This window comes from Nelumbo lutea, chromosome 5 (genome assembly GCF_056320005.1).
Source record: "Nelumbo lutea isolate HS-2025 chromosome 5, American lotus-T2T, whole genome shotgun sequence".
Lineage (NCBI taxonomy): Eukaryota > Viridiplantae > Streptophyta > Magnoliopsida > Proteales > Nelumbonaceae > Nelumbo > Nelumbo lutea.
Genome location: NC_142688.1, coordinates 13455143 through 13467397, shown reverse-complemented (window position 1 = coordinate 13467397; position 12255 = coordinate 13455143). Strand labels below are relative to the sequence as shown.

Here is a 12255-nt window from a genome sequence, read left to right as displayed (position 1 = left end):
TTTACTGGGTACCCACTGCAACAATGCTTGTTGCCCCTTTTCCTTCGGTCGGTTCTTAAGAATACCTGACTTGCTGGAGGAGGATGATAAACATAAAATTTTGTCTAAGGTTAGGTCTTCTTTAGTAGTCACGTGCTCTTTTAAAGAGACATGTGTTGGGCTATTTTTAGGCCCAAAAGTTGGAATTGACTTCTTAACCGAATACGAGACACCTATGGACCTTAAAAGGATAGACCCTAGCCCATTCTTGAGTCTCACGTGCTCACTTAAAGTGTCACGTGGTTTGGATTGAGAGCTTGGCCCAACCAATTCCGTCTTGTTCAAGGTTGAACCTCAAAAAGGCTCTTCTAGGTTTTTCTTTAAACTTCTAATTTGTAATTGTTGTGCATGTCAAGAACCATCAGTCAAAGCCCCAGCGTTCATGCGCCACCTCCCCTCCTTTCCTTGGAGTTGGACAATACGTTTTCTCTCCTAAGCCCTTGCCTTTTCGTCTACCCAGAGTTTGTTCAGCCAAATTAGTGTAACTTCCTATCTCTTTTGCTGCCACCATTTGGTTATTGCCACGTAGGAAGTCTTCTTCAAACCTTTTGTCTTCCTTCTAGTAGCTCTCCACAATGCAGCTTTAATGGCGGTTGTCAACCAAATTGAGTACACTATTTGGTCGTCTACAACTAAAATTTTCCCTGGGATTTCTTCAGGTCTCACCCCACTCAACAATATGGTTGTCGAATGAAGATCGCAAAGATACTATCCAACTTAGCACTACAACGGAGAGCAATCAATTTGAAAGTTTCTTCCTTCCAAAGATGGAAGGGGAGACCAAGAATACGAACAATCACCCCATCTTCTATGGTATAACTTTTCTCATTAGATAGAGGGCTCCAACTTGCCACTATAAAAATGTTAGCTTCAACTGTAAAATTCATCACCGTGATTTCTACCACATCTTCCACCAATTATAGAAGGGCCTTCTATTTTTCAAAAAGGAGTTATTATCACCGCCCTTTTAAGTGCAGGTCCTTGATTATAGTCTCTACAACTTTCTTCCAATCTTGTGGCTTTTCTTTAGTTTGAACCACTAGCTTCTTGTGCCAATTGCCTCTCTCCCAGATTGTTATGATTCTGAATAGGCCTCCTTTACCTTTCATAATCTATAATTTTCCATTGTCTTCCTCATCTTTTAATCCTTCATTTTTGTTTTTTCCACCCATTTATCTTCCTTTGTTTCACCTTCCTGCTTTAGAAATTCTTGCAAGGCCTTTAGGACCTCCTTCCACCCTTCTCCTCTTCTGCCTTGAAACATACTACATGTTTCTTTCCTCGTCCAAAATGCTCATAAAGGGTTATGTATCTTCCTTTTATGTTTTTCTTGCTTTCTACATTATAAGTTCTTTCCTCTACTACCTTTGAATCTTTAATCACAGAGTTTTTGTACCCCCTACAAAGCTTCCTCCAAGAGCAACACAAACCATTCAATCACCTCCCTACCTACCAGTAATACCATCGCCATATTAGTTTCCCTGACCTTCAACCTTGTATTCCTTCTTGTTATACAACTCTCGAACACGAAATTCTTTACTTTTATCTTCAGCATTTTTCTCCAACGCACAACACAATCAAACCTTTCCACCATCTTCCTCTTCTATCACTTATATTCTTCTTGATAAGTGCCTCTTTGAAGATAAGATGTTGTCGCTCATGGTAATACTATCTCTTGTACTCTACATAGTGCTAGTAGTGTTCACCAAGGAATATATGGATTCCAATAATGGATAGATCTAAGGCTCTAGGCCCGGATGGCTTTACAATGGCTTTTTATCAAGATTGTTAGGAGATGCTGAAAGATGACCTACATGATGTTTACAAGGAATTTGCAGATAATTATATAATAAGTCCTAGACTTAGTGTCACTTTCTTGGCTCTTATCCCTAAGAAAACTGATGCTAGCAACCCATAAGTTTTAAGCAGATTAGTCTAGTGACATATTTATAAAATCCTGACTAAGGTGCTTTGTTTGAGGATTAAAGAAATTCTACCCTCCATCATTAGGCAAGCCAAAGGGGCTTTCATTCAAGGGCAACAACAAATGGCGGATCAAATCCTAATTGCGAATGAATGTGTTAAGGAGATGAAAAGAAGAAGGCAAAGAGGCTTTGTTTGTAAATTGGACCTCAAAAAAGGCATATGACTTGGTTGATTGGCAATTCCTAATTGGACCTAAAAGATTATTACAAAAGTGGGGCCTACCAAACACCCTAACATTCCAACCTAAAATTTTCATTTTATTTGATTTTCTCATTTTGTTCTTTCACAACCCTTGCTGCAATCACAACTCTCAGAACTCTAGCTAGCTTTGGTCCTCTTTCAACAATGAGAAGAGATTTCGGGTTGCTCATGAAGTTGCCACCAACTCCATCTTCATCTTGTTGTTTCTCCCACTCCTCCTCTAGTCCAGTTCCATTACTGGGATTTCCATTGAATTCAACACTGTCACCCTCAAACTCCATTCCCTCTTCTCCAAGCAAATCATCTTCATCTTCTTTAAACTCCCATTCTTCATCCATATTCTCATCTTCAGCATTCTCTGTGTTGACCACTATTGTCTTCGCAATCTTTAAACAAAGCTCTCTTAGCAGACATGTTAAGGGTTTCAGGATTTCTTACTCCAAACCTAGCGCTCAATTGACTTTGGTTTGATTATGAAGTTACCCTTCTACTTTGCTCCATCTCAATGTTTCCTCATGTCAGTTTGGACTGAGCTTTCCACCTTTCTTTTTGTCACTAGCACATTCCAACTACACTACTAGAACTTTTATTGTTTTCTCATGTTACCATGTATCTCCATCATCAAGCCACTGAAGCTTCTTCTTTTGGGCATGGATTTCTTGTTTGTTACCAGCTAAGTGATTGGAATCTGCAGAAAAGACTGGTTTGTTGACATCCATTTTAACATAAGCACGTGCAAATTACATTTTTCCTTGGATATAGTCGGTTTGTCCAATTTGATCCTCCAATATAAGGCAACAAAACATATGCTATAAAGATAATAGACAGGCATGAGGTACAGTAGCACAAGAAACAACATAACTGCACAAGCTAATGTCATCGAATCAAAAGAAAGCTCCCCTCATATCTGAAATTTTGCCTATCAATGTTATCAAAGCGTTGACTAGTCATTGAAAGACAAACCAACTGTATCAAGCATTGGTCAGAAAGAACCATTAGAGAACCATAGTTTCATGAGCACTGATCCAAAAAGGAGTTTGATGTTTTCCATGTCACTAATTTCTCTAATGAATAGGATGCTATTAATATTGTATTGTAAGGGGAAAGTTCCTAAATTTTAGTTGCTCCTCTTTCTTCCCTTCTCTTGTATTTTGGCCAGCAGCCTCTCTCTTTGAATGAATTTTTAATTATCAAAAAAAAAGTTAAGCAGAGGTTAATTAAAAAGAGGACCTACTGAGCAAAGTTTTCATGGGAAGTAAACTTTTACAAATATTTTGCTTCACATTCTTTTTAAGAACAATGAAACTGAAATGGTAAAGCAATAGATTTCATAAAACCACAAGTTACAAAGGTAAAACATTAACCCAGGGCCTCAAGTCAACAGAAATCAAAAACCTGTGACAATGAAAGGTCACTGCGAACATGGTGAACAATCTCAGCAAGTAGACTATAAGCCAATGGTCGCAAAGTCTCAAAGCATGCCCGACCAGTTCCCACAAGAACCCTAACAAAATAAGATCAAGAAAGGAGTTGAAAAAGGTTCAATGACAACAATATCAGCAATAGAAACTCCTATTTTCAATCACAAAATATGAGCAATTGAATAACACAATCACATATAAAAGAATTTGAGCTTAATAACATTGCAGCACCATGAGAGGAGAGCAAACAGATAACCACATCAACCAATTAACCAATTCAACCATCAGTGTAGTCTTGCAAGAGCCATGAGGGAGTATGCCAAGGAGTAATCATTCTTGGGGGAGTGCAATCAATTTAAGTTCCTGTCAGTTTTATTATTTAATTTGGACCTGACTAGGAACAATTGGTGTGCTCCACTGATAGTGCTTAAGATGATCGGTCACTCCCAGATTGAGGCCTTCATATGGAGGCAAGGCAATGTTTTAAAACACGAAGGCATGAGCATGACGCAAGGCATTCCACTACCTAGAGGCATGAGCCATAGTTCAGAATGCAAGAGCCATAAGCCTCCCAAACACATGGAAGCCTCCTTAAAAAGAGGGGGGTTAGGAGGAGGAACGGGAGGAGGATGAAGAGGAAGGGGGGATCTCATTTTTTCTTTATTTTTAATAAAAATCTTTTATATTAAGAAGAATAAAGATGCATAACATTAGTTGAAAGGGGGAGTCTTGTCAAAGCGGAGGCGAGCGAGCGAAGCAAGCCCAGTTCCCAAGTCTGGCACTCCATCCAGACGCAAGTTTTACAACACTGTCTTAGAGTGTGATGAGCCAAAGGAGGCTTGGGGGGTAACTGGGCTGTTGCTTGTCAGGTCTGTTGGAGGTTTGGATTACCTGCTATAGGTGTGTCATCAGTTATTCTTCTTCTGGTCTTGATGATTCAGGGGATGGCTTCTTCTGGTGAGATCCCCTTACCTTAGTTGTTTTAAGCAAGGCTTCTGTTATACAGCAGCCAGTACAACATTGAATGCATATTTTTTGGGGGTATGATGTTCTTTCTTTTCTTTATGAAAAGGGGGAAATAATTCCTGACTCCAATTGTTACCCAAATTTTCATTTGTTCTGCTCTAGTTTTAAACCCTAGGCATCATAACAAGAGCAGCTTTCAATTACTTGATTCCGAAATCTTCAACCTTTACAGTGAAATGGTGGGGTATTTCATGCAATCTTCATCTATGAATCCCAACCATATGGGGCCAGCGACATGAATCCTGTTTCGCCAAGCCATTGGTGTTTCATGCAGTTTACCCTATAAAAGGATCATAAGGTACTCGTATTACATCCTTTTCTGGGATTGATTGGACTAGGAACACAAGAGAGAAGGAAATTACCCTGCTCAATGAGAAGGAACTAACTAGCATTATAGTCAAGGGCTTTGGTTACTAGAACTAGGGTCCAGTTGGCAAATCATTAATGTGGAAGGTGATTCCAAGGTGGCAGTGGGTTGCCTGCCAAACAATAGTCCAGGTTGGCAGTAAAAGCACATTATAAGAGAGAAGAAACCTGGTGGGAATTAGGTTCAACTTATAATCAGGTTCAAAAATCGGCTATTAGGTTGACCAAACAAGGGGTGAATCGGGACCATTTGTATTGGGCTCGATTGTAATATATACTACTATTAAAAGTGTGAATGAGGTCTAGATTCTGGATTTTTTATTAACATACCCTTACTCTTTGAACTTGGTCTCCCTATATTTATGAGGGTCACAAACATAATTTGAACTACTACTTTTATTAAATTCAGTATATTCCTCATCATTAAGTCCTATATTTAAGGTATTAAGTCCCATTTCCTTTCAATAAGTCTTATATTTATGAACATTGAATAAATGAGATTTGTGGACTTTTTTTACTAAAATACCCCAATTTATGAATTTAATCCCTCTTTAACTATGTAAGCATAAATGTAATTTAAGGTATTATTACTTCCGCTTCATTAAATTTCCTCTCATTAGCGTATTAACTTTCATTCTTTCTCCTTAGATACTTTATTTTAAGTGCTTTGGTTTCTCACCAATAAATTCTACAAAGTAAATCTATATCTAATATTTTCACTAACATAAAACCTATACTCAAAACCAACATGAAAAATAATTAAATAAACCACCCTTTTTACTAAGTGGCAAGTAAATAGTTCAACCATCAGCGTCAAATGGGCCAACCAATGTTCATAGTTAAATAATAAAAAATTAAAAATACATATAAATATAAATATTAAAAATTATAAAAAAAATTAGGCACATCTCTAATATTATCTATTTATCATATCAAACAACATTAAGCATGCTAAATAAAAGTATTTTTTACGATGGAAATGAAATGCAAGACTACCCCCAAAAAACGAAACTATATTCCTATTCAAATGGATGGGTCAATGATTCAACCTATTAGGTCAAATGGATCAACCCATGATATTTTTTTATCAGCAACACAAGAAAATTTATTATTAATTATAAAAAGGAGTACAATAAGGAGTTGTGGGCAAAGATTACGCCCAAAGCCACTTTCGATATTTACAAAATAGCCCAAAACATTGACTGTCTCTGAATTCCATGTTTAGCTAGCCCATCTGCCACACTGTTTGCAGATCCTCTAATCCACTTCACTTGGATTATCATATCCTTAGAAACTTGCTTGCAACGTCTGAATTCATTCTTAAACTGCCATATTACTCCTCCCCCCTTTTTCAGCCAGTCCACAACAATTTTGGAATCACCTTCAATAATCAAAATCTGTCGATCACTAATTCTTTAGCTTTCTCCACCCCATACACAGCTGCCAACAGTTCTGATCTCACCACATCTCCATGCCGAATAGGTCCCGAAAACATAACTAAAATATTTCCACTTTCCTCCCTGATGACCTCACCAATACCCGAAGGTCCAGGATTGCCCATGCAGCTGCCATCAAAATTTAATTTCTTCCATCCAGCACATGGAGGTGACCAAACCTCGGTTATTTTTGGTCTTCTAGATGATGAGTGAGCAATTGATCCCCATGAGCTAAAAAATTCTTCAACTTTAAAGACTGCAAAAAGCCTTAAGGTTTTCACCCAATGTGCCACCCTTAAGATTATAATGTCTAACACAGCTTCCTTGCTCCTTTCTTTGTCTTCAAAGATTCTGAAGTTTTTTTTATCAATAACAGAAACTTTATTAAGATTTATGAAGCTTTAGGCACAAAAGGGGGGAGGTAAAGAGTTTTATCTCCCCATCAGAAAATTACAATGAAAAAAGATTAAAAATTAGCCCAAAAAATAGCCTCCCTATTCACCCCTTGCTTGGCCAACCCATCTGCAAAAGAATTAGCAGTCCTTTTCACCCAGCTGTATTGTATCTCAATGCCTCTACATAGCCATAAGAATTTTTTCTTTTCATTATTGTAGCTCCGCAAGCCACTGTCCTCTTTCTTCAACCAGCTAATCACCACCTTTGAATCACCTTCCAAAATCAGCCGACTGATATTTAGTTCCTTTGCTCTTTGAACCCCTTCCAAAGCAGTCCTTTTCACCCAGCTGTATTGTATCTCAATGCCTCTACATAACGATAAGAATTTTTTCTTTTCATTTATGCAGCTCCACAAGCCACTGTCCTCTTTCTTCAACCAGCTAATCATCACCTTTGAATCACCTTCCAAAATCAGCCGACTGATATTTAGTTCCCTTGCTCTTTGAACCCCTTCCAAAGCTGCAAGGATCTCAGCCCTAATATAGTCTCCTTCTCCAATAGGGCCTGAGAACAAAGCAATAATAATCCCTTCCTCATTCCTGAAAACTCCCCCAATCCCAGAGGGCCCTGGATTCCTTATGCTACTGCCATCAAAATTCACTTTTATAAATCCGGAGGGAGGAGGGGACCACAAGACTCTGAAGTTCCTTTCTTCCCAAATTGTCCATATCACTGCTGCTCTAGTGCATCTCCCCAAAATCCTGCCTCTTCTTTTAGAGCAACTAAAAAGATTAGAGTTAAATAATCCTTCCAAATTATCAGGAGAGAGCCACCTGCAACCAAAAAGAGACGAAAAAAACTCCCAAATAGAGATAGCAAAAGGACAGGAGATTAGAAGATGAAAAGCAGTCTCTTCATGCAACTTACATAATGAGCACCAATTAGGGAACAAGCACAATTTTGGTCTCTTTCTCTAGAGCATATCACATGTATTAATAGAACCGTGGAACACTTCCCAACAGAGAACATTGACCTTTGGAGGAACAGGGAAAGACTGAGACGGGGAGGTAGCAACAAGAGAGTTTAAAAAGGATTTGCAAGAATAAACACCAGAATGATTAAGTGACCACACTCTGGAATCTGAACCACCATCCCCTAAGATCACTAAATTCAACATGCAAAGCAAAGCAGAAACACTGGGAATTTCCAACTCTCTAAGATTTCTAGTAAAGCCCAGATTCCAATTCAAGCTTGATTGGGAAGAGGACGAGCTGATAAAATGACACACTGGCTTTCCTTTTAAAACTAGAAAGCTCAAAAAGAGATGGAAAAATATCAGACAACTAGACAAGGGAGATTCCCCAATCCAGATATCCTCCCAAAATCTTATTCTCTGACCCAAAGCCAAATCATACCTTATATGAGTGAGGAACACTGGAAGAATGCCATGGATAGCCTTCCAAGGAGCAGCCAAAGTAGCTCTATGCAAGCAGTCCACATCCCACCCATTGTTTGACAGTCCGTGGATACTTTAGATAAACCTTACTCCATAACCTCTTATTTTCTTTAGGGAATCTCCAAAGCCATTTACTCAATAATGCCAAATTTTTCAACCTAACATTTCCAATACCCAATCCTCCTTCCTCCTTCAACTTTACCACCTTATCCCAGCTAATCAGGTGATCTTTCTTCCCCTCCCCAGGCTCCCAAAGGAAATCTCTCATTATCTTTTCAATCCTTTTTACTATTGCTTAGGGCATTCTAAAAACTGGCATGAAGTACACTAGTAGATTCAATAAAGTGGATTTGATCAATGTTATTCTCCCTCCCAAAGAAATACAATTCCTTTTCTAGCATGCTAGCCTCTTCTCAAATCTCTCCACTATTGGGGTCCAAAAACTACCAGCTCTAGGGTTGCCACCAAGGGGTAGTCCTAAGTAACACAAAGGCCAATATCCTTTCTCACAACCCAAAGAATCTGCCGTTTCTCTCAAAGCTTCATCCCCCAAGTTGATTCCAGCTAATACACTTTTAGACCAATTGATTTTCAAGTTAGAGATCCTTTCAAAGAGCTTCACTACTAGCTTCAAGTTTTCTATCCTTTCTCTGCCTTCCCCACCACAAAAAAATCAAGATATCATCTACAAATTGTAAGTGGGAGACTAGAACTCTATTTCTTCCGATTACCCAGCCCTTAACCAGCTCCGTAGAGTTAGCCTTAGAGATTAGCTTACTTAAGACATCAGCTATCAAAGTGAACAGAAAGGGAGAGAGTGGGTCACCTTGTCTAAGACCTCTAAGCCCTTCAATGAAATCAATTGCCGACCCATTGACTATAACAGAAAAGTGGCTTGTTAGTAAGCAACCTCTGATCCATTTACACCATAAATCCCCAAAGCCACATCTCCTCATAACATTGAACAAGAAATCCCAATCCACTAAACCATAAGTTTTCTCCAAGTCTAATTTCAATGTTATTCCCTTCTTTAACCTTTTTTGAGCCTCCAAACATTCATTTGCAATTAGAATCTGATCAACAATATGTGTATCCTGGATAAAAGCCCCTTGAAATTAGGAAATGAAAGGGGAGAGTAGGGATGGAAATTTCCCCCCTAAAACCGGGGCCCCGCCCCGAACCCAAAGGTAAATTAGTAAAATATATCTAGGTTTAATATTGATATTTAAAATATCTCTAAGTTTTCCCTGAATTTTTAAAATCCTAGGATCCCATAATTTTATTTTTGAATTATCCCTGAAGTATTATAATTCAATTCTAAAATACCCCCAAATTCCTATATCCTATGTATAAATTGTCCATAAAATAGATATTCTTGAAGTAATTGCCTTGGAGTGGGGAAAATTCGGAGATTCCCCATCCCCCGATGGGGAATGGATGCCCCGCCACTGAGGACGGGGCAGGTAGGGGACAAGGTATCGTGACTTCGAGGCAAGGACGAGAAGGGGGTGCCCTGCCCCGTTGCCATTCCTAGGGGGGAAGACCTTCTTAAGCCCCAAAGAAAGCGCCTTGGCAATTATCTTATAGACACTAGTAACAAGGCTTATAGGTCTGAAATCCCCTGGATGAGTTGCATCTTTCTTCTTTGGAATCAAGGCCAAGAAGGTTGAATTCATTCTAGGGCTGATTACTCCCCTAGTATGAAACTCTCTAAAAACTTTAATCAGATCATCTTTAATCACCTCCCAACAATCTTGATAAAAAGCCAATGCGAATCCATCGGGCCCAGGAGCCTTAGATCTACCCATAGAGAACACTGCTTCCTTAATATCAACCTCGTCAAACCTTTTTCCCAACACCTCCACTTGATTTTCTCCCAGACAATCCCATTTAAGCCCATCCAAAGACCATCTTTCATTGATTGGCCTACGATAAATTGATCTTAAATAATCTTCAAAGGCCTTGGCAATTTCACCTTGATCTATTAATTCAACCCCCCCAAGGATGATATTGAGCTCTTTCTTTTTCTACCATTAGCCTAAGCATGGAAATAATTTGTGTTTCCATCCTCTTGTTTAATCCATCTCTCCCTTGATTTTTGCTTCCAGCTGATCTCCTCTCTCGATAAGGTAATCTCAAGCTCCTTTCTTAGAGACCATCTTCTCTCCCTATCATTACCGTTTAGACCACCTTGCATCTCCTTCTTATCAATCTCTTCAAATTGTGAAATAATAGTGGTTTTTTTCTCTTCCGATCTCCCAAACTTGAATCTGTTCCATTCTTTAATTTCTCCCTTCAAGATCTGCAATTTCTTCAGAAATTTCTGACCTTCCCAACATAGGTTGTGGTATGTGGGTAACCCACCGCTCCTTAACCTTTTCTTTGAACACCACATATTCTAAAATCTAAAGGGAATTGAACCTCCAAAATTGGATCTTTGAAACAAACAAATTGGCCAATGATCTGAAGTAACTAGAGGCAATGTTTTTCCCATCAAATTCAGCCAATGTTCTTCCCAGTAAAGAGACACAAAGAATTGTCCAGTCTAGAGCATATAGGGTTAACTTGAAGATTAGACTGAGTAAAGTAAGATTGACCTAATGGGATGTCCCTTAACCCATGATCTTCAATAAAGCTATTAAATCTCCTCATGCTTGAGGTAACCATTTGTCTTCCACCATTTGATTCCTCTACAAACCTGATTACATTAAAATCTCCTCCTAGGCACCATGGTCCCTCCCACAAGCCTCTAATATCTGCTAATTCTTCCCACATTACATTTCTTTCTCTATAAGAGTTTGGACCATAGACATTGGTGAGAACCCATTCAAATCCATCTTGGGTGTTCTTCAACTTGACCGAAACTGAGAATCTCCCAACTAATTCTTCAATGCACCTGAACATTTCCTCCTCCCAAGCTGTCATTATTCCTCCAGAGGCACCCCAAGCTGGAGCATAACTCCACTGAATGTCTCTCTCTCCCCAAATACTACTTATCCACTTCCTATCTACCTCCTGAATTTTGGACTCCTGGATCAACACTAAGTCTGGTTTCTCTTTCTTCAACAACTCCCTAATCAGCCTTCTCTTTGTAGCACTTCCCAAACCCCTCACATTCCAGCTGATGACCTTCATTGACCTAGCTGCGATTACCCTAGAGCACCTCTTCCTATAATCCTCCTTTTCTACTTCCTCCCCTGGCACTAAACACTTTGTCCCCTTCAACATCATTAATAAGCTTCTCTACTTCATTCAGTTTTCTCCTTCTTCTACCTCCTCCCACTTTTCCTTTTTTTGTTTGAGTGCTCAGCTCCTTAGTTTTCTCTACTTCATTCACCGAAACATAGGCCATTAAATCCTATAAGATTCCTCCCCAATCAGTCAACCTTCCAATCCAATCTAACTATCATTCTTTTTCTCCACTCCTCCATGCTTCCTTCAATCATCAATTTTGAACATATGGAACTGCCGCAAATACCTCCTTCTCCTGTCAATTTCTTCACATCGTTAGTATTCTCAGACGATTGTTTCGACTCTAGGATAATCATAGGATCCTTCCTCCTATCTGCTCGGTTCTCCAAAGACCACAACCTCTGTTCATAATCATCCAGGGCCTTCGCAAACATCACCCACCCTTGTTTTTCTTTTCCAGCCAAAATATAGATTATCTGCTTCTTACCAGGTCAGAACATTTCTGTCAATTGAATAAATTCTCCCATGTTATTGTTCTTCTTCTCCACAAAAAACTTTTTCTTTTGCAGACATAGTTCCCCTTCCCATCCAATCTCCGTGATGGCAAATACAATGCCACCAATGAACCCTTTCAGCCAACTTGAAGCTTCCCTTCTTAACACTACTACCAATCTTTTATCTTTCCTGATTTCGATCGCCGAACTACCACCTGTCTCTTCTAACAGGAATCATAAAT

The 12255-nt window shown here is 39.1% G+C and overlaps 1 protein-coding gene across 1 annotated transcript in view; it reads right to left on the bottom strand.

The window, feature by feature from the left end:
• The window catches only part of LOC148850452 (uncharacterized), a 60165-nt gene that overhangs the window by 41281 nt on the left and 6629 nt on the right, over positions 1-12255 (bottom strand). Inside the window, exon 5 of the mRNA XM_088945605.1 lies at positions 3622-3730. Within this exon, the coding sequence (XP_088801731.1) occupies positions 3622-3730 (109 nt within the window). The remainder of the gene's footprint in view (positions 1-3621; positions 3731-12255) is intronic.